Raw genomic sequence first — 27,220 nt, 5'->3', positions numbered from 1 at the left:
CATGTAAATTGAAAGAATGAATGAATGCTCAGAGTTGGGGCAGTCTTGAAGATAATCAGATGGTCTTTCCCCAGCACTTAGTGATAGCGCTATCCCCCTATCTTTGAGCTGGCAGAAAACTATTCTTGCATGAAACCTACTGCCTCCATTGCTGATCCCCGTCCTCCTTTCATTGCCTCTGTTTCCAATCACTGCCAGTCACCTCCAAGGTGATGAGAGGAAAAGTCCAACATTTTACACACCTTGAGGCTACTGTTGATGGGTGTTGGCATCAGGGAGAAAATACTATTTTAGCACTGAGATTGCTAAGAATGACTTAAGACTGTTTCGCCTGTGGACTGCAGGCAAGATAAACTTAACATTAACGGGTCATGGCTGGGAAAAAAAAGATGTCAGCATATTTGTGCCATGGTTAGGTTTAGACAGTGACATAGTCAGGGAAGGGCAAAACTTCTTATCTTATCTTTGCAGGCTGCTCAAGATGGCAGCTTCTAACCAGGAAAACTCCTGAGTGTACCACATGAGCAAGAGAATTATGTTACAAATCTTTTTCCCTGCACCAAGATGACCCCAATTTCAGACTGAAAAGATGAGTTCCTGGGTGACATTGAATTCGGCCCATGTGATTAATGTAATTGCATATATTATTATTGCACAAATGTTTATGTCTGAGTTTTAGTTATTACTTGACTTGCCGAATTTGGAAGATGGATGAGTAGTGCATAGGGTGAGAGGAAGGATGGGGTAAAATCCACAGCAGGAAATACTTTAGGAACTTCAGTTCTACACCATCGTATAATCATTTAAAACTCTGAGTTAAGCTCAGATTTCTTATATTTATAAAATGGAGTAAATAGAGATAAAGGGCAAACCTTCCTGTTAAGTAAGGAAGCAAGTACACACTCACAAATCTTTCTGCAGAAAAATATTCTGCATCTCAGGAAAATGAAGAGATGGCTGGAGTTGGATTCTCCATTACAAAATTTGCCTGTTTTATTTCTGCTTTTGTGTTATTTAAATAGTAAATGCAGCAGCAGTGACCGCTCAATTCACGTCAGTTTGGAATGGCAAACTTTTTACTTAGTGCCATTTTCCTGGTAGCAGTCTTTTTTCTTCCCTATTTCCCCCCATATGCAGGCTGTGTTCATACAACATACTCATCCATGGTTAACTGAACCTTGGTTTACTAAATCAATCTAATTGCCTGAGTTCGCACAACTGCTGAGTCATAAACCAACTGGCCAGGTGTCTGCCTACCATGCTGTCCAAACCCAGGCATGGCCACCCTGCTCTGCTGGTGCTGCTATTTGATCCCTAGCATTAACACCCACAGGCATTGGACATCTTGCTCTTCGAAGCAACGGATTTGATTGGAAAAACAACATGAAGGGAAAGGACTAAAATTACTACCAAAATTATGATGCCAGTTCCTTTAGCTTTACTTAGAGTGGTAAGAATCAGTTTTGCTCTCTATCTCTTTATCTTCTGTAGCCTCCTAAGGTTATATATCTTTGCTCCCTCCCCTCAGCAGTGCTACCTTTTCCAAATGCTGATGACTGGCTTTCAAAAACACTAATTAATAGTGATCTCCTTACAGTTGGTCTCATTGAGGAAATATCAGCAATCATCATGGACCATTAACCAACAATAGGCTTAAAAATGGAATCGTCAGTCAGCAGCATACTGCTAGTTATTTCCTGTAATCAACAAAATGCATTCTTCACAATATGTATTCTTTGCATGAAAGTGTTGATTTGTAAAATTATACATAGACGCAGACCGTTTGGAATTGGAATTGTTCATATTTCTTCTTCAGTCATAAATTATTTTGAAGTATTTATTGACAGTGCATTTTCGGTGGAGGTGTTACTGCTATTTTTACTGATGAAAGAATATACTGTACCTATAAGCTACCCTGCCAAGTAGCTAGTGATTAGAACTTGGTGTCCATAATTTTAGAATATTACTGTATAGAATCCACAAGAAGTCTTGTATATTTTACATTTCAAGATTTCCCACGTTCATAAGTTTACAGTTACTCAATGAACTTTACTGGATTTGTTCCATCCTGCTCCTCTTTGAAGGCAGAGGGCTGATCCACATGATGAGCTTGCCCAGCATGAGTGCCGGTCAGTGACCATTTCTACAGGGCAGGACCCCATGGCGTCATGCTCTACCCACCCCTGAACAACCAGGAAAGCAGCCTTTCAACTGTGCTGCCTCAAGCAGGGCTGTCTGGTTTGCCTGCTGGACCATATTTCACGGCAGGCATAATAACCCCTACACAGATAGGCTACTGTGCACAGTGACAGGAACAGCCTTTCCTCTTATTATTAATCCCAGTTATCGATGGTGGTGGTGCTAGTGGTTATTTCTCCAGGAGAAAAGTGAAAAACTCTTTATGGGCGTGTTTGTTTTTTAATCTGGTCAAATTGACAAGAGTCCTTTTCCCTTCTAGCCCAAGTGAGAACAACTAATAAAATTCCCTCCCTTCCCAGAAAGGATAAAGAAGCAGGGAAATTCTCAAGTCAGCAGTTGTGGTAAACACAATCTGCACAGAACATCAGGCCATCCTTATGGCCAAAGTAGAGGAAGGGGTTGATATGCAGAAAAGGATTCCTCAAGCTGGCTTCCTTTCTAGCCAGTTTATGCCTGAGAGTCCAGCAGCTTAAGCATGCAGTGTGGAAAAGCCCAGGGTCCTAGTTTTCTCAAGAGTTCTGCCTTTCATCATGATGGACCTGGGATTCTCCCAAATGCATAGGATTATTACTGCTTACTCTAATTATGAATTATTATTATTAGAGTAAACAATAATGAGAAAAATAAGAAGTTGACAAATAAGTTGATGAATAGAGCACTGGTCCTCAGTGGGACAGAAACAGAGACAATGCTTTTAATGCAAAGCTGTCCATCTACTGCTCCCCCTGCAGTAGATGGACAACACACTTTTTCAGGAGGTGTCTCCCAGAGAAAAAGAGGAACTTCATAAATAAGGGTTTAGTTTGCAGTGCTGGTCAAACATCTGACTAATATTCCTGGCACTTACTTGAAAAAAACCACATTAAAAATTCTGAGGTAAATAACATCTGAGTAACAAGAAGTCATCTTGGCAGCATACTTCTGAAAGTTTATGAGGAATAAATTCAATTATAACATTTTTTTTTCTTAGAAAAGATAGATTATAAGGCTTTCAGCAACATGTCCAAACTTGTATAATTTGTATTATACTTTGCACTTTGTACACTTCGCACATCTTTTCCTGTTTTACCTTTACTAGGGTTGTGGTACCATTGGGGTTTTAACCTGTTTTGCGGAGCCTAGTTTCTCTCTCTTCCTGACAAAATTTGTTTATTCAGATAACATTTTGAGACACATATGTGGCTGTTTCCCCACTATGGTCCAGCCTTTTATCTGATTAAGAGCAGGAACCATTGGTGGCACCTAATATGGCCATCTCACAGCTGTCAAGGGTGGCTGGTGGCTTGGTGGGAAGACACTGATTTTGCTTGCAGAATGTCCCGCATTGGCTGGAGAACTCTGAAACCTGATGGGCTAGACGGGCCAAAAGTCTGACTATGCAGAAGTTTGCATCTTTGAATGGGTCACTTTGAATTTCCATTTCTGGAATTTATACATAAAAAATGGGTTTGTTTTGTGAATTCTCTGTTTCACAAGACCTTGCCATGCTGCGGAGGCCCCCGTGAACTATTTTGGTAAAGAATTCTCAAGGATTTGGGCTCCTGATAAGTTATGTAGCACAGTGCTTTCAGTTCCAGGAGGCATTGCAGCACCGAAGAAAATCAAGGAGTGGGGTGGAGAGATGGAGAAAATGGAGAACAACAAGAGCGCTGTGTTTAAAACTATTGTATAATAAAACTTCTAGGTTACAACTTACTCTGGAATCTGTCTTAAGAATCATCTAAGAAAGAACACAAGTTAGCCTATTCTATATTTTGGTTTATTTTAAAAGCAAGTGACTTCTTGGTAGCTGAACAGACAACAGTTTCAGTTCAGTTCTTTCGCCAGCCTGAGGATGATCTTGCTTACTCAGTAGATATCCATGCTGATCTGATTTTTAAAATTTTTTGTAAAGCCTTAGAAAAGGACCATATTTGTCTCTACAGAAATCAACTATAATCAGATTCCTGCATTTCTTGGAAAAAGTTCTTATTGATCACAGAAGTAGTAGCAGCACTACCTCTGAAAAGTGTAGCAGCCATCCTGCAGCTACATTTGTTCATTGTGAAACTAGTTTTTAATTTAATCATGATTAGTTTAGATTTTAAATAAAAAGTTTAGATTTTTAAGCATTCTTTGTGTATTTTTGTAAGCTGTTTGAACCCATACAGATACATAAATCATACTAATAAGATGAATTTATTAAATATAGTTGTCAACAGGGAAATGATCCTGTATGCTGTAAATTCAATCATGCCCAAATTCTGGAATTCCTGTTTTATTCCCCACTGCACCACTAGGAGGCAATACTATTCCAGAAACCAGACACGTTTTCAGAGACTCCTGCATAGCAGCCTTCAAGAATCTTAGCAAAAGACTCCAGGGGAATGGTAGAAATGAGTCTCCGGTTAATAGTTGAAGGAAGTGATCCTCTTCTTGTCTTCTCACAAATCTCTTTTGCTCATGAATAAGAATGATGGATTTTGTGTCTTCTGGTTCCAAAGCTGGTTGCTGGGATGGAAATGAAGATATACTTCAAGACTGTCAGCTATCACTCCAGGAAATATTTCCAGTCATTTACTACACAAAACCTCAAGAGATTATCAGGACTATGAGTAAATCTGGCAGATGAGGGAAACAGAGAACCTTTGCTGAAGAAGAAAAAATGCTTTGAGCAATAAAAGGAAAATCTCACTTTCGTGTATGGTATAACCGACCACAATATCAATTCTCAATCTTTTGATTCGTATGTTACTATTTTTTTTTCTAGACAAAAGGGAATTGTTGAAATCCAGTAAAAATTAGATGACATTAAATAACACCCGCTGTACTATAGTGTGCTTCAAAAACAGCTGGGATTGTTTTTGTTTATATTTTTTCAAGAAAACAATGTGCTGGATGCTGTGGTGACACATTGCTTAGTTATACCATATATGGGCTCAATCTGGGTCTGCCTTTGAAAAGTATACCTGACTGGCCCAAAATGCTGTGGCCAGACTATTCACTGTAGTTAGTTACTGTACAGGGGTCATAAGAAACATTTAACTGTTGGGGCAGGTAGCTTTGCACAACAGAAAAAATATGTAAAAGAAAAGCTATGAGTATTATATTTATAGAAACCTCTGGAGAAAATTTGTATTCTGGCAGTAACATTGGGATCAGAAAGCCTAAGTTACCTAGCCTACCTGTAGGTTAGAGGTAGCAAAGTGCATCTGCAAAGAGTGTGGGCAGAGAGTATATCAAGAAGAACCAGAGACTGTAAGTACTGGCAGCCCTGAGAATTGGAGGCATATTATGTAAAAACATGTAAGCATTCCTAGACAAAAAGCATAAGCCTGCAGATTCCCCCTGCTAACTAACCCTCCATCGATTGACCTGGATGGCCCATAAATCTGTGGTGCCTGCAAGCTTGAAACTTCTAAGAGTGTCTCTTTTATTATAGCCACTTCACTCCTATCACTCAATATTTGGAAATAATGTAAAGTTATGACTATGTCTTTTAAAATTCCGAATGATTTGGAGCTAGACAATTTGTAAATCTGCGTTCTCCCATATGAGCCTGCCCAAGTTTTAAGATGCTTCGGAAAGTCCCTTCTTGCCTTGCCACACCATCAGAAGAAATGCAAGAGGGGGCCTTTTCAGGGGCAGGTCTCAGGCCCTGGAATGCCTTACTTTCAGCTGCCAGCTATCATTCCACTCTCAAAAGCATTTTCATCAGATACCCTTGTTGCTTGGCATCTGAAATCAGTTTTAATCTGGAGAGCACTGTTTGCGATACAAATACTTGAGTAAGAAATAGATGAACTACTGTGTCAAACAATATTTTTAATGGAAATAATGTTCAACTGTATTTTAATGTGGACTTCATCTTCATTGTCTCTCTGGGTATTTCTTATGCATAGTATTATACTACATTAGGTGCAAAAATATAAGATATTTGAACACATTACAACAGAGATGTTAGAGCTTTTGATGTGCAAACTTGTTTCATTTCTTCTGTATCTTCTCTGATCAAAGCAGTTTAACAAGCTTTTGAAGTGCTACATTGCTCTGAAAAACCCGCTTGTTCAAAACTGATGACCAGGCTGGAGGGGGAAAAGATGTGCTCATCAGAGGCAGTGGTGATTCTTAACAAGTTCCTGGAAATCTTCCAGCCATCTTTTAAAAATCCTCTCCAATAAGACTGAAACATATTATTTTTTCTGTAGCACTTTCTTTTCCTTTATACGAAGCAGAGAACATTTAGAGTTGCAAGAATCTACAACCAAAGCTTGAGTGAATCCCGTGCGCACCAAACATTGCTCAAGAAATTACGGAAACAATCCAGTCACTTTCTTTGTAGTTACTTGTTATCAGCAGTAGCAGCCAGAATGTTTGTAGTAAAACAGTACAGGTTTTGTTATCAGAAATTCATCTTTCAACAAATCCACTCCTGCTTTTGAATGGATTTAACAAAGCCTAATGCTGGTTGATGTCAATATTAAACCAGAGCAAGAAAGGTAGATACTTGGCATTCCTGAAGCATAATTATGAAGTAAGACTTTGCCTTCTCTTGTCTTCCTGTTGAGACAGCCACATGTTTCTCCCTTCAAATAAAAGGTTCTATAATTACAGTTTGGAAATGTTTTAAACTCACAAACAATATATTTTTAAAGTCTAGAGAAACAGTCTCTACATTGAAACGCCTTGCATCACTGAAGCTTCGGAATTTTCTACTACAGACCTGTCCTTGAATGTGCCTTTTGTTTGCGTGCAAAAGAATACTAGCCTTTTCAAATGATTACATTTAAAATAAAAATATTCAAAGGGAAGTCTTGGAAGAAAAATAACTTTTTATGAAGTTTTATTTATGGCATTATTTTAATCCAAGCCAGTGAATGGTTCTCATATCTGCCATAGGTTCTGTATAAATCAGTAGAATTTATTTTTTAAGAATAAATTCTATTCACTCAGTAGTCCCTAAATGTCAAAGATACCTCTGTCAGTATTGCTATTACAATGCAAAACGTAAAGTTTCATTTTAACTGTGTTGAGCAAGCCTATTTTAGAGGCCCTTAATTCAAGACTACAGTGATTCATCTCCAAATAGAGGGAAAAATTAGGCTAAATTTTCTGATCTGATAGCCTTGCCCCTATTTTCTGAGATTTATAGATATATATGGTTATTTCCTACAAACATAACTTTTTCTTTTATTTATTTACAGACTTTTTTATCCCAAACATTCGAACAATACATGGGGGATCTAACAAATAGTAATTTACTTAACAGCTTAATTAAGACACATATAATCAACAATAGTATACAAAGAATAACAAATTAAAATTAAATTATAGTAACAATAAAGCTATTATTTTTTATTTAAATAGAATGAAAATTAAGATGAAAGAGAGTTAAAACCAGCAATGTACTTCTCCCTTACAGCTTAGCCTAAGTGACCCACAGTACTAAATTTCTAGAGGAAGTTGACTTGAAGCCTACGGCATTTTTAGTTAAAAAAAAAAGATGATATCACAAATGTGGGCAGGAAATATTTGGGAGGTAATAGCAACACTGAAACTTGCCTGATCTGTGACTTTTGAGCAACTCCTTCACGGTACTGAAACTGGTACACTAAGTAATGCTGCCAGAATTCCCTTCTTCTTCATTTTTGTGAATTCTCTAAATGCGAAACGTATTATAAGACAAGAAGAGTGCAGCGTTATTATTGGATTTCAGAGAAAGAATTCCAGTGTCTCCCACAATATGGCTTGGTTGCTAGTATTCTATAGAACTATTATAAATAATGTATATATCCTATAAATGGCAGATATAGTAAAAGAAAGCCCCAGGCTTTATTTATTAAAATATTTTAGGCTTGAGATGTGAACCAGGCTTCTGCGTGTGGTGTGTGATATAGGGCTGAGGGAAGTAGAAGTTATTGTATATTACAGTTTAATGAATGTGGGGTTTTTTTATTTTTAAAACCTTTCAATGTTTTTTTTTTCCAAACATAAGCAAGCAACAATATTAAATTCTATTTTGATATCAAAATAAAAGATGAACAGGAAATTGAAATTACATTATATAAGATTAGATTATATTATTGTAAAAAAGGAATCAGACAGACACCTTTTTGTGTTTGGAATTCCGATAAAACACTTCTTATTCTCTGACATGCTAAATCAGGTCACTGTGTTGTATGAACTAAAATGTTCCAGCCATCAGGTTGAGCTGCTTTAAAAGAAGGTAGGAATTCATAATGTTTCAGAATTAGCTGTGATGTATCTGCAAATAATTTTTATTTACTTGCTTTGAAATTGTTTTCAAATTGATTTTGTCATAATTTTCATGTTTGCAACATTATAAATAATTATTATGAAACACTATTGTGATCTTGATACTGTTATTGTAGGTATCCTTTAAAAAGTATGGAAGATTACATTTGGATTATTATTATTATTATATCTTGCCATACATACATAAATACATACATATGTGTGTGTGAGAGAGAGAGTGACTGGCCCAAAGTCACCCAGCCGGGTGCATGCCTAAGGCGGGACTAGAATTCCCAGTCTCCTGGTTGTGTAATTTCTGTATCAACCAGACTTATCATTAAAGAGACTTTTCTCAAAAGTAAAATTTGAAAAGAAAAATCTGACCATTTCTAGTAATAAAAAAATTCTGAAACTGCTATATTTTGGAGGTATTCATGTGACCATATGACTGACAAGAAAAGGATCAGATTTCCTTTGAAATATCAAATTAGTTTTCTAGGTATGCACTTGTAAGAAATACTTGAAAATCTTTATTGACTACAGAGGCTTTTGGTAAAGAAAAGCCCTTTATATCTACATAATATTGACAGAATGTTACTGAATAGAGAGAGAATTGCTGCCCAGAGTGCATGGGGGGGGGGGATCATTTTGTTTGTTTGCTTGTTTGTGTAAATTTGTCTCAGAAATTTCATTGTGAAATATACCTAACATTTTTTAAAGAAAAGTCCTTTAATCTGTACCGTATGTTGTTAAACAAAAAGAAGTCCCCTTCATCATATCTGAAGTCTCATAGGATTGCACTGCCTGCTTTTGCTAGCTACAATCAGTGCTCATCAATTAAGATTTGATGGCAATTCAGTTTAACATTTCAGTGATAGCAGCACTTAATAAAGACAGTCATCCATAAATGAGAAATTTCTTTCAATTTCTAAATTAAATAAATTTAGACCACAGTTTTCATACAAATTTTAAGTTAGTCTGCAGTATGTTTGATGATGGGATTATACATAAAATGGGCATAAGTTATTGATTTGATTACATTTATAAGGCCACCCAATTCTATATAATCCTGGGTGACATACAATAAAATCAATACTAAAATACAAATTAAAACCACAAATATCTGGGAGAAGAAACAGCCACTCTAAAACAGTAAAATACCCAGGACCCATCACTTACTTTAACCCAAGGTCTGGGGGAACAGCCACATTTTCAAGGCTCTTTTAAACGCAGTCAGGGTGGGGGCCAGATGAATCTCTGAGGAGATTATGTTCCTGAGGGCAGGTGCTGTGGCAAAGAGGTACACTTCCTAGGTCCCATCAGGTATCATTGCTTAACGGAAGAGACCTGGAGTATTCCAATTCCCCAGGCCAGGTAAAGATACTATCTCAAATAACCACGTCCTATGTCATGAAGGGCTGGGCTAGGTGAGAACTAGCACCTTGAATTGGACCTGGAGGCCTCTTGATAACTAGTGCAGCTCACAAAGCAAAGGTGTTATGTAGGTATGATCTGACATGCCCATAATTGCCCATGCTGCTGGGTTCTAGACCAACTGCACTTTCCAAGTGGTTTTCAAGGGCAACTCCATACCTCTAGCAGAGCCACTGTAATAGTTCATGCACAAGGAGACCAGAGTGTGAATGATTGCCTGAATTTAATTGCATATGATGATTTTGTTTTCATAGGTTCACTTATTCAGAATGACAGAACTCAATTAACACCCACAAACAATCCAACCTTCTTTAGCTTGCTGTGTGCTAGAGTAACTTGAGAAGGAACTAATTTTTCTGATTCATCAGAATTTCCCACAAAAGCAATTTTGTTCACCAGATACTTTTGTGGTAGGAAGCAATTTGTGTTCTCCATATTTCCCATTATCAGCTTCTGATGAACCTGCAATAATCCAAAACTAGTATGTATGTATGTATGTATGTATGTATGTATTTATTTATTTATTTATTTGTCACATTTATATAACCGCCTATCTCACACAAAGCAACTCATATTACTTCATATGAATGATTTCAATGTGATCTTCTCCAGCTGTATTCTAACATTATACCCACCCCACCATATAAAACAGAGTTCTCTGCCGCATGCCATGCAATGAGCTTTCAAAGTATTATCATGGTCTTTATCTAACAGAACTCTTATTTCAAGACTCCATTTCCTTTCTGTCTTTGTCTTCGATGCTGGAAGTTGAGGGAAGTAAGATGCCTGAATGGCATGCTGTTGTGGTGTGCTCTAAACTCCTGAGATATGCTTAGCATGGGATTCTTTCTGGGAAGTTGGCTGTGTTCCTCTATGGTGTCACTAGTTTTATGCCTTAATGGGTGCATATTGCAGATGTCTGAATGGTCATGGAAATGGTCACCTCCTCATCAGATGCTATATCTGGCAACCAATAGATGTCATCAGTCATAGCCCTGCTGTTTATAAAACTCTTTCATGTCTATATGAACATATAAGAACATATGAAAGGCAGTGTTTCTCAGAATGATGTATACTTTTAAGAGGTCTAAGTCTTAACTCCTCAAGGTTCAGCCTCCCTCCCATCCATAACTCTACAAGAAGGAGGAGAAATGTTGACATTTTGGAAGTTGGGGATCTCCACCAATCAAATGAGGCCTGTTCCCAGCAGTATTTAGCTCCTTACTGTTATGTACTCAGGTGTATCTATTCCTACCCATGATGATGCCAAAATGACAAAATAGGTGTCCTGACATCATAATGCAAGTGCTGCCCTTTTGTCCTTGTATTATGAAATTGCAAACTAGTAAGTAAGGGGCAGAATGTTTATCATGCTGTCCCAACACATGCTTCATTACTTGTCCCCCTCGCCCTCATGCCTGTCCTGTATATTGCAGTGTATGCTGTTTGTTGTGATAAGTGTCTAGGAATCTGGAAAATGAAGCTGACATTTTAATATTACACCAATAACTATTCTCTAAAACAAAGAATAGTGCTAAGCTAAGAGTAATGAAGTCATCCTGGCTGAATTATCCAGCAGGATCTAAAATTTATGGATTTTTCAGCTATCAGAATTTGCTACCTGGCTAAACGTAGTGTACATATTGTTTGAACCAATAAAGTATCAACTTGTTTACTGTAGTTTGTCTTTATAAAATTATTGCTTCATGCCTTTTGTGAATTGTTTTGTAAATATTTGATCTTCTAATAAAGACTCAGGTCACAAGAAATTATTTTTTAAGAGCAGTAAGATGCTACCACACCTTCAGAAGGAACGAGGGTCAAAGATGTGAATGTGATGCCAAATTGTAGTCTGAAAAAATGGATTGTATCAAAGCATGAGCAGCTATGGATTTTTCATTTGGCAGCATGAGATAAGAAGCTGGTTTTACTCTGATGGAATATTCTAATGTACTGAACTTAAAATCATGAGGAAGACATATGAGGCATGTATACACTTTCCATATATGAAATTACCTACTGACACTACGGAAAGGCTGATCAATATCATTCTGTGTGGTCTATGTTTAATTATTAAGAGTTGAAATCTATAGTAAACATATTTGTTGTAACATGCATTATTTTTTCCTGTTTGTTTTGGTTATTTTGTTTTGTTTTCTGTATAAATTATCTAACTTTATATTTGGATGTTGTTTTCCTTTTGTTATAGTTTAAAAAGACTTAAAAACATTTTGAGGTTGTTGTTATATTGTAACTATCACTTCTCATTCTTTTGTTACTAATCACTTGTTTCCAGTGTTTTCTTTCTGTTTTGCTTTTGAGAGTTTCTGCAGCTTATCTGATTTTTTTAAATTACTTGTACCCAGGTTTGAATTAATTTTTTTTTTAGTAATTATTTTAGTCTAAAATCCATGTCTTGAATTAAAATTATAATGAATTCTTTCTCATATGCTGGGTGAGCTGCCTTAGAGATGAAGTCTTCGTGGTCAATTCTGTCAACTTTCAGTTTGGCTCATTTTCTAATTTTTCCATCCTCACGTACATTGTTTATTCTGCTTCCACAATGATTTGTGAAATTGTTTAAAAATTATATACATTTTAATACTTGGTTCTAATATACTAAACTGTATGCAATTTTCCATATATATATTTTGTATATTTTCACAACAATCTGGTAAGTGCAGATACGAAGTATAACTGTACTTTGGTCTGTATACTAGCTTGAAAAGCCTGAATTAGGGAAATTCTCATACAACTGTAGACCAAACGTCTCCCCACTCTCATCTAACAGTAAGGATTCTGCCCCTATCAGCGAGCTCCCAGAAAACTCCTTTAGTACAGTTACGCTTACTTTTTTATTTTTAAAGCCTTTGATATAATAAATAAATGGGAGTCTGGCATGCTATTTAAAAAAATCAATACCCCCTTGGCATTGTTAGTTGGATGCAACCCTGTGTCTCCTTTGGAAGCATGCCCATCTGCACAGAAAAGAAAGGTAAGCGTTTAAAAGCTGGAGTGCTGCAACGGGTGGCAGGGAGGAAGCTCAGTCGTTTGTCTTTGGGGAAATGGGTGATACGTCAAACTTACCATTTCAAGTCAGATTGTGAGAGCAACCAAAACATGCTCTCCAACAGTCCATGCATGGTCACTGCCTCCCAAGGGTTGCCCAATATTGATAGCAGCCCTGTTGTCTCCACCTGAAACAGGAATAGTAGCATTATGCCCTCAAGAAGCTGTCAAAGAAGTGATTTGTTGTTAAGTCTTTTAGACTGAACAGAAAATAATTTTCTCTTGAATTTTCTTACAATCAACTTGTTCTCTCATTCTTTTTCAAGCAAGCAATTTTCTTGTAAAAACTGGGAATGCACCCTTTGGCACTGCCAAAGTGAGGTATTTGTATTTTTTACACCTTGGAAAATACAATAGATTTTTTCCTATTGTTGACAAAACAAACTGATATTTAAAATGTCAGCAATTTTACAATTTTTGTGTTAACTTTATGCTAACTTTTTTTTGAATGCTTCTGGAGAAAAAATCATTTCAAGCAAAAATATTATGGGAATTGCTGTTTCGTATACATTCAGAAACAGAAGTATAAAATGGTTCAATTTCATACTTTGAACACTTGCCAGAAAAATTGCTGACCTCTCGCTTTCATCCAAATAAATGTTATATAACACCCAACTTTTATTAAGTGAAAATGTGAGGGGTATCAGAACTTATTCAAGCTTGTTTCTTTGGAAAGAAGTCACTGGAATTTGATGGCACTTCTGTAATATAAACTGTATGTATACAATCATAAACACATACAGGCTGAGCACGAGAACTGACAGTTTTAACATTCCAAGAGTTTCCGGTTCTACATCTCCTTTTTATCATTAGCTTCATAGGATTTCCTGTAAAGACAACTCACTGTCTCCTTTCAGTCTCAGTTCCTCCACAGATTGTTTAAAATGACAGAGAAGGCCAATCATCCCTGCTTGGCCTAATGCTAGATTCCACAAGCTTTTTGGAAGAGCAGCCTTATTGGACCTCCTAAGCAAAATAAATTAAATGAAATTGCCCTACTGAGTTACAGTTTATATTTAATAAATACCTGTATTCAGAGTTTTTATTTGGGGGCAAATGGGGGGGTGTCACAGGACATTTTGGTTTCTACAGCAAAGGGCAAGGTGATGCCTCCTTTTATTCTATTTAGAAAGGTGTCTGAATTGGCAGATGCATTGCAATGAGACGAGCTTCTCCATTCCTCTTAACTACCTTGAAGGGTTTGTAATAGAAGATGTGCTGTACAGTATGCTTTGTTCTTGAATGCCTGGCTGTCATTTCCTGCTCTACGCCTGCTTTCTGAGGCTCCTGCCTCACTTTGTGTTCAGTAATGATAGGCCCTACCTACTCTCATCAAGACTTAAAATGGATGGCTCAGAAATCACGGACTGAAGAACGACAGACGAGGCAGGGATCCTGTGATTTATCCTGCCTGCCCAAAACAATAACTTCTTGCATCTATCCATCCATGCCGAGTTTCTAAAGGAACTCATAGCAGGGTTATTCCGTTTTGTCCACTAAGCAGCCAGTAATAAGTAGTTTTCTAAGCATGAAGGAAACAGTTGATTACAGGTTGGAATTTTAGTTCCATCCAGCCCACCATGGTCTTCAGAGACTCAGTTCTTTCCCATGGTGGGCTACATCTTCCTTTTAACAGGAGAGGCCTCAGACTGACTCTGGAATCTTTACCCTGCATATAATATGCTGTTGCATCCCTGAGCCATAATCCTCGCGTGCACGTGGGGCTGTCTCATAAAACCCCTGTGGGAGCTTTATGCTGACGTCTCACTGGAGGATGTCCATAGCTCGTCAACGCGCTCTTCGTGTCAGACGTATTTTGCCAGGCAGGGCTACTCTTTACAAAGTTACTTTGAAGTTAACGTGCTGAACAGCTGGGCTCAAAATTGAACCCTGTCCTCAGGATCAGGGGCGAATGACCTCTGCACATGCTTAGGCGCCCTCTTCTTCGTGTTGGTTTCCACTTAATACCGAACGGACTCCCAGAAAATCCGGAGTCTCCTTCCCAGGCGAAAGGCCGGAGCTACGCGAGGCGCGCCACGCACGCCCTCCCGTCCCTCGTCGCGGAGGAGGCACGGCTCCGCGGGCGGGAGGAGCAGCCGGCGCCGTCCGCACCTGGCAACCGCAGGCTGCGGGCGGCGCTGCCCGGCGCGGCGGGAGGGACGGGCAGCGGGCCCGCCGAGGTCTCGCGGGATTTGTCGCCCCCAGGCCGGCCCCCATTCTCGCGGCGGGCCGGCGGGCGGGACACAAGGAAGAGGAAGCGCGGGCAGACCCGGGCCAGACCGCCAGGGGCTGCTGCGGACGGCTGCGATTTGGCGCGCTGCTGCGGCTCCTGCTGCCGCCGTGGAGCGAGCCGACGCCTCCTGCCCGAGTCGCGCCGCGCGAGACGCCGATGGAGAGCCGCCGAGCCCGGCCTGAGCGTGGCGGCTGCTAGAGCGCGAGGCCCGGGAGGCTGAGGAAGGAGCGGCAGCAGCGGCGGCGGGTTGCAGCCCAGCCGGGCTCGCGCAGCATGGGTAAGGCGGGAGAGGAGGGAGCCTTCGCCCCGCTCCTCCGATGGGGTGACCCTTCCTTCCTGGCTACTCGCCCCGGCTTTTGGGGCGGGGGCTGCCCCAGAGGTCTACCTCGTTTCCTCTTGGGGAGCGGAGGACGAACGCCTGGGAAGGCGGTTCGTCCCTCCGCTCGGCTCCGCTCCGCCACCGCAGCCCTCACTCAGGACTGGCGGCGTGAGACTCGGCCTCCCCTAAAACCCTGGGCTGCCCTTTCCCCTCCCCGTTGGGCATTCCCGGCCGGCCTCTCTCTCTTTTCCTCCAAACCAGACCCAAATAGGATAGGGAAAGTCGCCTTTTTGCGGCTCACCCCTCCTCCATCATCAAAGGTTACAACTAGCCCCTGAGCACTGATAGTGGCGGAGTCGCATATTTTCTTCTCCTCGAAGACTCCGGAGTAATCGATTAGTCATAATTACGCGAGCAGGTAGGATACTGGACAGGAAGCTTGAATGGGCTTCTTCTCAGTTTGACGCTAGAAAACTATAATTGACTTCCTGGTTCTTCTGAACTTTTTCCTATATTTAGAAAGTAAGTAGGAACTTTTGCAGTATATCCTAGTAGCTGCTGTCGTTTTTTATTTACGTTGGAAAGTGATGGGGAAGGAAACTCCCATTTCTTAATCAGGTGAGGGTGCTTTAATACTGTTACCTGCTTTTTGTTTCATGAGGAAGCATGTTTGGACTAGTGAAAGTCTGTTGCTGTTTTGAAAGGCACTATGGTTGATAGTCTCATTCTGCGGATTTTTGTTGGATTACGGTTCAGACATTATGTAAATTTGCCTTATTTCTGAACTTCGCAAATCAGTTTTATGATAGGTTGCATGGCTGAGACTGACCTGCTTTTATGTACAGTATTGAGGAATTTTGTATCATTTTCTTTAAAATAAAGTACAGTAAAAAGGGATTGCTAAATTCTTTCTACAAGGCACATACAGCCTGAAATTATGCATATTTCATTAGAAATACTGTACAGTAAATCTAACTTATCCAGTGTGAACTATTTCTGAGTATATGGTGTGTTGATTGTGGAAAGAAATCAATTCAGTGCCAGAAATATAGGCACCTCCCCTCTCTAGGTTGAGGAATATACACTGTATAGTTGCTAAGTAATACATGCATTTCAAAGCTGATAAAAACAAAAAATATACAAAAGCGAAACAAGGATTTTAGATCTATTTTTGAAGATCTGTAATGGATCAGATAGATTTGTGACTTGATTTTTATTTGTGCCAAGTAAAATTCTGTGTAGATTTTTTTTCTGATGAAGAACAAAAGATACAGTACATTTAAAAGAGAACCTGGATATTTTTGGAAAACAATAAAGTACTTGATTTATTGCCATATAACAAATACTAACAGTGTTATAATTGGAGGAAGTGGCTGTGGCTGTATAAAACCTAAATCCTGTTTTGGTTATTAATTAGCAATTGCTTCAAGTCTATTTCAGCAGTCGTTTTTTCAGTGTGTGGAAAAATTATGTAATGTTGCTTGATAATACTTCCTGAAGAGTTTTTTTTTTCTGATTAGGAATAGCATGTGGTTGCCTGTGGACTTTATTTTAAATGTGACTGCTTATAAATTGGTATTGTTAAAGCAAAACCTAAAATGTCTATGGTATATGCTATAGATATTTGTTTAGTGCAACAGTAGTAGTATTGTGTGTATGACTGCTTCTTAGTTATATGCTGTTTCTTGAAGGTTTTCTCTTTGCATGCAAATATACTCTTCTCTGTTTAATAATGCACACAGATATAGTTGTTTTAGTCAGTTTCTCTTATAATAATATTCAGTATATTTCTTGACAACTTATTTTAAAGTTTGCAAAGACAGAGAAGTTCCAATCCAGAAATATTCATACATTGGGCTGCCTGGTGCTACAGTCCGTTTGTGGCTAAGATACCCAGTTCACAGAAGCCTGCTCCTCCATGTTGATCATTCTTGTGATAATACTCTGTGTAATTAGAGTTGAATATATATCCTTAAGCACATGCAAAGGGTAAAACATTCTGTAAATATATACTGATGGGGAAGTGCTTTCAAAATGCATGTAAGCTTGTTCGTCTGGTCTCACAATAAACTTATCCTGCCTTTTTTTGAAATTGAGTAACATCTTGCTGTTGCATTTTCTTCAGTATCTTACTAAAAATCATCATTTTGATAGAACACAGTGAAAAACACAGTATTCATTTTACATACGGTATAATATCTTGAAAGCCCTCCTGCTTGTCAGTTGATATATTTGGTAAGCAAAACAGCACTATACTTTGAGGGTCATCCTAAAAATTGAGGGGACAAGGCAACTCCTATGCCCTCCTTGCTTCTGTTGGCTAGGACACGTGGTGTGACAGAGTGGTGATTTTTTTTGCTTTCAAGTATTATGCATACTTCAAATTATACATTTTAAAATTATCTGTTGCTGCTTTTAAGGAAGGAAGATGTGTTTACCACTGTAAGGTTTCTCTTATCTTATCCAAAGAAAGATCTTATCCAAAGAAAGATCTTATCCCTAGGAAATTAACACTAGCACCATTTCAACTCACTATCTTTCTTCCAGTGCTAGAATCCCCTTGCCTATCCTAATGTCTGTCAAATAATGATAAATTCCATTCTACTGAATTCAGCCCACTACTCAAGTCTGTCTAGATCTTTCTGGATCTTCTCTCTCTCTTCTCTAAAGTATTACCCACCCCTCCCAGTCTTGTGATTAGGGGTAGTTTAATAGCATGTTTTTAATGAATACAGTGGGGCAAAAAAGTATTTAGTCAGCCACCAATTGTGCAAGTTCTCCCACTTAAAAAGATGAGAGAGGCCTGTAATTTTCATCATAGGTATACCTCAACTATGAGAGACAAAATGGGGGAAAAAATCCAGAAAATCACATTGTCTGATTTTTAAAGAATTTATTTGCAAATCATGGTGGAAAATAAGTATTTGGTCACCTACAAACAAGCAAGATGTCTGGCTCTCACAGACCTGTAACTACTTCTTTAAGAGGCTCCTCTGTCCTCCACTCGTTACCTGTAGTAATGGGACCTGTTTGACCTTGTTATCAGTATAAAAGACACCTGTCCACAACCTCAAACAGTCACACTCCAAACTCCACTATGGCCAAGACCAAAGAGCTGTTGAAGGACACCAGAAACAAAATTGTAGACCTGCACCAGGCTGGGAAGATTGAATCTGCAATAGGCAAGCAGCTTGGTGTGAAGAAATCAACTGTGGGAGCAATAATTAGAAAATGGAAAACATACAAGACCACTGATAATCTCCCTCGATCTGGGGCTCCATGCAAGATCTCACCCTGTGGGATCAAAATGATCACAAGAATGGTGAGCAAAAATCCCAGAACCACATGGGGGGACCTAGTGAATGACCTGCAGAGAGTTGGGACCAAAGTAACAAAGGCTACCATCAGTAACACACTACGCCGTCAGGGACTCAAATCCTGCAGTGCCAGATGTGTCCCCCTGCTTAAGCCAGTACATGCCTGGGCCTGTCTGAAGTTTGCTAGAGAGCATTTGGATGATCCAGAAGAGGATTGGGAGAATGTCATATGGTCAGATGAAACCAAAGTAGAACATTTTGGTCTAAACTCAACTTGTCGTGTTTGGAGGAGAGAGAATGCTGAGTTGCATCCAAAGAACACCATACCTACTGTGAAGCATGGGGGTGGAAACATCATGCTTTGGGGCTGTTTTTCTGCAAAGGGACCAGGATGACTGATCCGTATAAAGGAAAGAATGAATGGGGCCATGTATCGTGAGATTTTGAGTGAACACCTCCTTCCATCAGCAAGGGCATTGAAGATGAAACTTGGCTGGGTCTTTCAGCATGACAATGATCCCAAACACACCGCCCGGGCAACGAAGGAGTGGCTTCGTAAGAAGCATTTCAAGGTCCTGGAGTGGCCTAGCCAGTCTCCAGATCTCAACCCCATGGAAAACCTTTGGAGGGAGTTGAAAGTCCGTGTTGCCCAGCGACAGCCCCAAAGCATCACTGCTCTAGAGGAGATCTGCATGGAGGAATGGGCCAAAATACCAGCAACAGTGTGTGAAAACTTTGTGAAGACTTACAGAAAACGTTTGACCTCTGTCATTGCCAACAAAGGATATATAACAAAGTATTGAGATGAACTTTTGATATTGACCAAATACTTATTTTCCACCATGATTTGCAAATAAATTCTTTAAAAATCAGACAATGTGATTTTCTGGATTTTTTCCCCCATTTTGTCTCTCATAGTTGAGGTATACCTATGATGAAAATTACAGGCCTCTCTCATCTTTTTAAGTGGGAGAACTTGCACAATTGGTGGCTGACTAAATACTTTTTTGCCCCACTGTATGTTGGGCTTTATAATGCACTGATAGTAATTCAGACCTCTAAATCTATACTAGGTAATAATGTTGATTTTTACGTTTTATAAAATGATTCATTTTTATAAAACCATTTAATTTTGATAAATGGGTTTCTCTGGGAAGCTTTCAATTACAAGAGAAATTGGTTCCACGTTGTTCCAAATGGTTGAGCCCAGGAGGTGGAAGGATGGAGGTCTCAAACATTCTCTTCCAGAAGCTTTTGGGGCTTTCACACTCTGGTCAGCCCCCTGTATTGTGGTAGCAGCTAGTAATTTTCTAAAGAAAAAGTTCCTCTACCTTATTTACCTGGATGTCCTCCAGATTCCTGGAAATTTCAAACTTTAGTTGGAGGATGTGGGGAGCAATAGTAATCTTGTGCTTTTCTTGTTTTAAAGTGACCAAACCATATTTTATTTGTCAGAGGGAGGGGCTTGGGTATTTCGCTGTACATGACCAACAGTATCTCCCATGTAGGTATGTGAATTGACAATCTGTCTTGAGGGTCTGGCTGGCAGGCTACATCACAGTACATTATCAGTGCTAGTAACTATCTTATTTATTAAGATGTATATATCAAACTTCAGTCAAGGTTCCAGGTTGGCTTACAATCAACTATTTTAATATACATATAGAAATTCACAAATAAGCTAAAAACAGCAGATATATCAAAGGACATATTATGTTTAGGACATAAAATAGAGCAATAATAAAATAGAATTTTAAAAGTTTAGAACATAAGGAAATAAAACACTGGATTTGCAAGACAGATTTGTCTACACTGTTAATATGTCAAAGGGAGTACCCAGAGAAAGGTATTTAAAGAGAGTGTTATAGAACTGTACGGTCACCAGTGTAAAGGATTATTTCTTGCTGTCTTCAGAGAGAATCTCAGAATGAGTTTCTGATGATCTTAAAAATACAGACAAGTGCATATGGACATAGACTTAATAGGATATTATAGACAGTTGCAGTTCAGTAAAAGGCACTAAAACCCTAACTGCAGTTCCTGAATGATCTTCACAATCAGTTCCATGTATCATCATTAGCCTGGCCAATCCAGTGCTCAAATATGAGTAATATTATGAAACCAAAATGTCATTTTACAAAGAAGAATGTAGAAACCTGAAGATTTTTTAAAATGCTGAAAGTTTTAGGAATAAAACAAGCCTAGGGAAGAAATTATTTAAAACAGGCCAGACTGATCTTGTTTAGGGTACATATAATCAATCAACAAGTTTATAACATAGCATTAAAAAGGGATGAAATTAGTAATGATAATGAAGTACCAAAGAATATAACAAAGGGAAAGATGTGAGAGAATTAAGTTAAGATGAAACCAATATTACAGTAGAGTGCTTAAAAATTTCTAAGGTTTAAAGAAAGCATGTAAAAGTAGCAATCTGACTACTAACAGTTGGAATCACATCAGCAGGAAGATAGTTCAGTCATTCAGCATCTAATCCCTTAAGTTTGTTTATCATCAGTGTTTTTCCCTTGATTTCATCATAGATGTTCTCCACTTGGCTGGCACCACAGGAGCAGAAGCACTACTCCACTGAATGTATACAAAAATCTCTCAAGATATGTGAAAGGCATGGTCTGAAAATGGAGAGTAATAAAAACCTTTGTAAGTGAATAGTTAGTGATGTTATCCAGATACTGAGGAAGGCTTCTGTGTTTCATATGGTGGTGGTACCAAGATGAAAACTTTGAAGACTGCACTGCAGTAGCATCTCTACAGGCACCCCATTTGAAAAGCTTACCTCTGAGGTTTCCACTGCTCTTAAGAACTAAGTTCCCCTAAAGGGAACAAAGAATACAGTTGTAAGTCAGGAGTTGGTCATTGATTTCTGTCCGTATAATGTAAGAAACAGAGCTTAAGTGGGGTTCTGGGAGACTTCTAATTTCTTACAGGGCAACATGAATTGTAACAGAGATTGTGGGTAGTCCCACTTACATCCTAAAATAGGTAGCAGAAGTGCCTTGATGGAGGCCCAGTATCGTTCTTAGGAAACAGTTCTGGACTACTTCAACTTGGCAATGACCCATCCCCAAATCTCAGCCTCCTTTTAACACCTGATTTTCAAAAAAGATTACTTAGTCCTGAGAAGAGAAAGAAACTCAAAATAACCCTACCTTGATTTTGTTTGGTATAAGATTGGGCGGAGAAAAACTTGGGCAGGCTTCCAAGATTCTGTTACTCTACTCTACAACATAAAAAACATTTCCAGAATCCCTACCATGCCTGTGTCTTGACTTTACCTACCTCAAAAGGCTGACATGACCAAAGAGCTAACTAGAGTTGTCTTGTGAAAATGTGGCTTTCTATAAACTATATTTCTCTCTCTTTCATACTTTTTGCTCCCTGCAACCATCCAAATTGTTGGTAGTAGAAAAGGATAAAGGACCATGGTATATAAACACAGAGTACCCCACTATGAAATATTCCTTTAGTTTTTTTCCATTTCCAAAAAGAAATAATTAAAAGAGGGAAATAATTTCACCATCTTCTTTGCAAGGCTTAGGATGATTGTAAAATGAATCATGTTCTGTCAGTACATGGAAATGAACCAGCTAACTGGCGTAGGAGATTATAGAATGTATTTTTATTGGTCAATGACTGAAATAAAGTTTCTGTCTGGAGTAGGAGATGGTTATTCAGGTCAGGCATATTGTGTGAACATGGCCAATATGGCTGCAGAACTTGCTAGTTTTAAAAAAATTCCCAGAACCCCTGATGAAGAGGAAAAGTTCTGATGATAGAAAATTGGCTGCATTTTAATTTTTTTTTTTTTTTTTTTGCCTTTAGTCTCTCAGGTTTTCATGGAACCCTAGTGCTCCACAGAACACGGTTTGAGAAAAATTGTGTAAGGTCATGCCAATTTTAGATTTCAGAGTTGTGCTCATATTGGATAACATCAGCCACTCAATATTTATTGGCACTGCAACTTGAAACTTAAATTTTATTATAGTCAACATAGAACAATGCAATGTTTTTAAAAAACTTCACATAATGAAGAGGGGGAAATGTACAAAACAAATCATGATATAGTCAAAACTGCCATAGTAGGTACTAAAAACCAAAATAATAAAGTCAACATTTTAAGAATATAGATTCCTTATTGCCACTATCCAGTTATTTTCCTTCTCCATCTGGGCAGTATTTGGTGTTCGGCCTAAGCAGGATCCAATTACCTCTGTCTAGATCAAGAGGGTAAACTACTGTAGCTGAGAAGAAGCACAAGGACCATAAGTAAGCTAAGAGCTTCAATATTTGGCTGGTAATCAGCTGTCAGGATTTTTCCTTTAGTCTAGGCTTGTTGTAATCTTGTCATACATCTCCCAGCAGTCTTATAGTTCAGAGGAAAGTTTTAAAATCTTTTTTATATCTCTTCCCTATATACATTCATTTCCTGCTTTTCCTGTTTCCATACATGCTTTTATCTACTGTTCTCCCTTGCTTATTTATCAGGGTAGAATTCTCCCTTCTTAAGCCACTGAGTTAAGCATTCAGTGATGTGCTGTCAGGAAATACAAATTAGAATAGAATCTTAATGAGGTGTCAGAATTTTAGAAATTATTTCAATTATTCTCAGTTGAAGTTTGAAGATTTTAATTTTTTTAATTAAAAAAATGACCTGAATAACATCATAAACTACACTTGATATTCACTTAGTTTCAGAAGTTTCTAAAAAGATGACAGCAAAATAGCAAGGCCTTTTGGCAGGTTGGTAATTTCCTGATGTAGTAATTTTAACTGGTTTTCAAGAAATACAAGTGCACATACTTAATAATTGCATTTTATGGGGAAAAACTAGTATAAAAGTGAACGGGTTCCATTGATTTCAGTTGGAGAACAGAAAAAAAAAAAAAGAGGAAGGTGTGCGTGTTGGATTTGGTTATATTTAGTACTGAATCAGGCTCATCCAGGAGATATCCAGATGGAAAATGATTGACTTGAAACCAGAATTTTCCTAAGCTTTATTAGGAAATCAGGGGGAAAAAAGTATTATTTCTGTTCCCACTTTTCACAGATATTTAGATTTTTGTTACATACTGGGATAAAATTCATACACATACCATAAATTGGATGCAAATTGAAGAATTCATTTCTGAAAACACTAATATGGGCTGCATATGTCTTAGTCCTTAATACTTTCAAACAAATCAATAAAATTGTAAATGTTAGGTATAAAATAAATGATGTTTTTGTTCAAGTGTAGATGAGGTTTTTACTTTAGATCAACTATTGGATGATATGGTAACATTTTCTGTGTTAATGAATGAATAACATTTGTCTGTTGCCACCTAATGGCAGTATTTTAGTTGCAACATTTCTTGATACCTCAGTTTGGATCAGAGGCATTTTCAGCTGTAGAGACACCTAATTTATTAGAAGTGATCACTAAATCCTCTGATATAAAAATACCCACAGTTAGCTTTTATAAATACTTACTATATGTAAATCAACTTGATATGCAAATTTTAAAGAATGAATGGAATAGCCATTTTTTTCTAAACAATAGGAAACTGTCTTAATATATGTAACAAAAATTTCAGCAGGTCTTATTCAACAAAAAATATTTTAGATTTATTGAACCATTGTATTTGTATAGAAAAGGAATAAGTAAATCATGCTGGAGATGCAATGTGAATAATGCTTTATTAAAACATGTTTTTGCAATATCCTAAAGTTATGTTTGAAGATATATATACATAACGATAATATATGATATTGGCAAGGTTTAATATTTTCAGATGTCCAGATTTTTTTTAACTATGTATCTATTACATGGAAATTAATGGCTGGCCAATAGGAATGGATTCTGTGTTCTCTTCTTATTGCTAAAAAAACTAGTCTTTCAAAATGGAAAAGATAAATTTATGGCTGCAGTTACTGAATTGATTGAATACCAATATGCTACTTGCCTTTTATGTTACTGCAGGGGTCAGCAACATAACATCCTGGATGGTATCCACAGAACTGCAACATTAAATATATGAACATTAACTTTTTTTTTAATGACAAAAATTTCAGAAGATGTCTATAGTTTTATATGTAAGGATGCAGAAATTATGATAACTCTTGCACAAGATCTTGCTATTTCAGACATTTGATTATTTATTTATTTATTTATATTTATTTCTTTATAAATAGACTTATCCCCGCCCATCTCCCCGCAATGGGGGACTCTGGGCGGTTTACATCAAGTTAAAACAATAAATACATGATTAAAATTTATAAAAAGACAAACACATCTACACAGATGGAAAGAAGAGAGAAAATCCAAGAGGCTGATGGAAGCCACACTAGGCCTCTAGGGGGCTAGCCAACCCCATTTCTGACAACCTCCCTCCCTGCCCCAGGCCAGATGGCAGAGCCAGGTCTTCAAATCCCTCTGAAAGGCCGGGAGTGAGGGGGCCTGTCTCACCTCCGGGGGCAAGATGTTCCAAAGGGCGGGGGCTACAGTAGAGAAGGCCCGCCTTCTGGACCCTGCTAGTTGGAGTTCTTTTGCCGAGGGGGTGTGGAGCATGCCCTTTCTGTGAGATCGGGTGGGATGAGTTGAAATTGTGGGGGCGAGGCAGTCCCTCAGGTAGCCTGGCCCCATGCCATGTAGGGCTTTAAAGGTGATAACCAACACCTTGAATTGGACCCGGAAGCAAACTGGTACCCAGTGCAGCTCGCGGAGCAAAGGTGTTATATGGCTCCTTCGGACCCCAAAAATAGCTTGCACGGCTGCATTCTGGACCAGCTGAAGCTTCCGGATACTCTTCAAGGGTAGCCCCACGTAGAGTGCATTGCAGTAGTCTATCTGGGAGATAACAAGGGCATGAGTGACCGTTCGTAGGGCATCCCAATCCAGGAAGGGGCATAACTGGTGCACAACCCGAAGCTGTGCAAAAGCCCTCCTGGCCGCGGCTGCCACCTGCTCTTTGAGCAGGAGCCGTGAGTCCAGGAGGACCCCCAAATTACACACTGGGTCTGTCTGGGGCAGTGCTACCCCATCCAGCACCAACGATGACAATGTCCCGGATACAGAGGAGCCATTAACCTACAGCCACTCCATCTTACCAGGGTTCAGCTGGAGCTTGTTGTTCCCCATCCACACCCTCACAGCCTCCAGGCGCCGTGAGAGGGCAGTCATGGCATCACTTACCTCACCAGGGATGGAGATATATAATTATCATCAGCATACTGATGATACCTCATCCCATGATGACGGATGATCTCACCCAGCAGTTTCACGTAGATGTTGAAAAGGAGCGGAGAGAGAACCGAACCCTGCAGCACCCCACAGAGGAGGGGCCAAGGATGGGACCTCTCGCTCCCTATCACCACCGACTGGGACCGGCCCCGAAGAAAGGAGGTGAACCAGCACAGAACTGTGCCGTCCACCCCCAAATCCCTGAGCCATCCCAATAGGATACCATGGTCGACGGTATCGAAAGCCGCTAAGAGTATTTAGGTACCTAAGAGGAATGAGGTATTACATGATGACTGAAGTCCCACTAGTTTCTATGGTATTTTCATGTACATCTTTGCCTCCCCAAGGAGTAGAATATTACAGTTCTTAAGTAAATTTTATACCCAAACAGAATAAATTGTATACAGTCCAGGCTGCAGTCAAGTGATCAACCATTGTATCAAACTATAAACTATATCTGCTCTTTCAGTGTACTGCCGAGTCTTATATATTATTGAATGCTAGGCATCCCTGATTTATAATAATAAGTATTGATATTCTTGTGCAATGATAAATCTTATCTTAGAAACAGTTTGAAACTGGGTTTTTTGGAATTACTAGTTTACTCCATAAAAATTACATATAGTTTTGAACACTGGATATAGCAAAAATCATTTCCTCTTCCTCTTAGTATTGATAGTTGAATTCATGTCTAAATTCTTTCTCTGTGAGACGGATAAGGAGAAAACTGACATGCTATAGTTGTAGGTAAAGTCTTGAAAAGTTGGTGATAACTCTCCTTATAATTAATGCTGTTGTTGTTCTAAGCAGGACCAGTCTCCCTGGCCAGACTTAACCAAATTGTGGTGTTGTCTGGCTAGGTGCTATAAATGTTGCTGTGTGAAGTAGCAGGGAGTCTTCAGAGTCTGGAATCATTTTGGGATACGTTTCATATATTTTTGGCTGCATGGTTCCATGACAATAAAAAGTAAGCACATTCCTGTTAGGAGCCTTACTTGGCTATCTTATGATACATATTTCAGTGTAATAATAATTTTCAACAAGCAAATTATATACTTCAGTTCATATTTTGGAAACTTACTTGCTGATTCACAATTAAGAAAAAAAATTTCAGCCTTGGGATACACATTAGAAGTATAAAAGGCTCACATATTATCTAGAGAACAGTTCACATA

At 38.7% G+C, this 27,220-nt stretch overlaps 1 protein-coding gene across 3 annotated transcripts in view; it reads left to right on the top strand.

Moving 5' to 3' along the window:
* The first annotated feature begins 15,034 nt into the window (after window positions 1-15,034).
* The window catches only part of CD2AP (CD2 associated protein), a 75,165-nt gene continuing 62,979 nt past the window's right edge, over window positions 15,035-27,220 (top strand). The window contains exon 1 of one of the 3 annotated variants that reach the window (XM_088133562.1): window positions 15,035-15,446. In XM_088133562.1, the coding sequence (XP_087989688.1) occupies window positions 15,443-15,446 (4 nt within the window). In that variant the 5' untranslated portion in view covers window positions 15,035-15,442. The remainder of the gene's footprint in view (window positions 15,447-27,220) is intronic. The other 2 variants (XM_088133557.1, XM_088133581.1) reach the window with 2 other exon arrangements.

The sequence above is a fragment of the Python bivittatus genome, unplaced genomic scaffold (genome assembly GCF_059951505.1).
Source record: "Python bivittatus isolate LINGU-HERP-01145 unplaced genomic scaffold, Pbiv_v1 ctg000020_np1212, whole genome shotgun sequence".
Lineage (NCBI taxonomy): Eukaryota > Metazoa > Chordata > Lepidosauria > Squamata > Pythonidae > Python > Python bivittatus.
The sequence above is the reverse complement of the archived record's forward strand: the minus strand, read 5'-3'. Positions and strand labels throughout refer to the sequence as shown.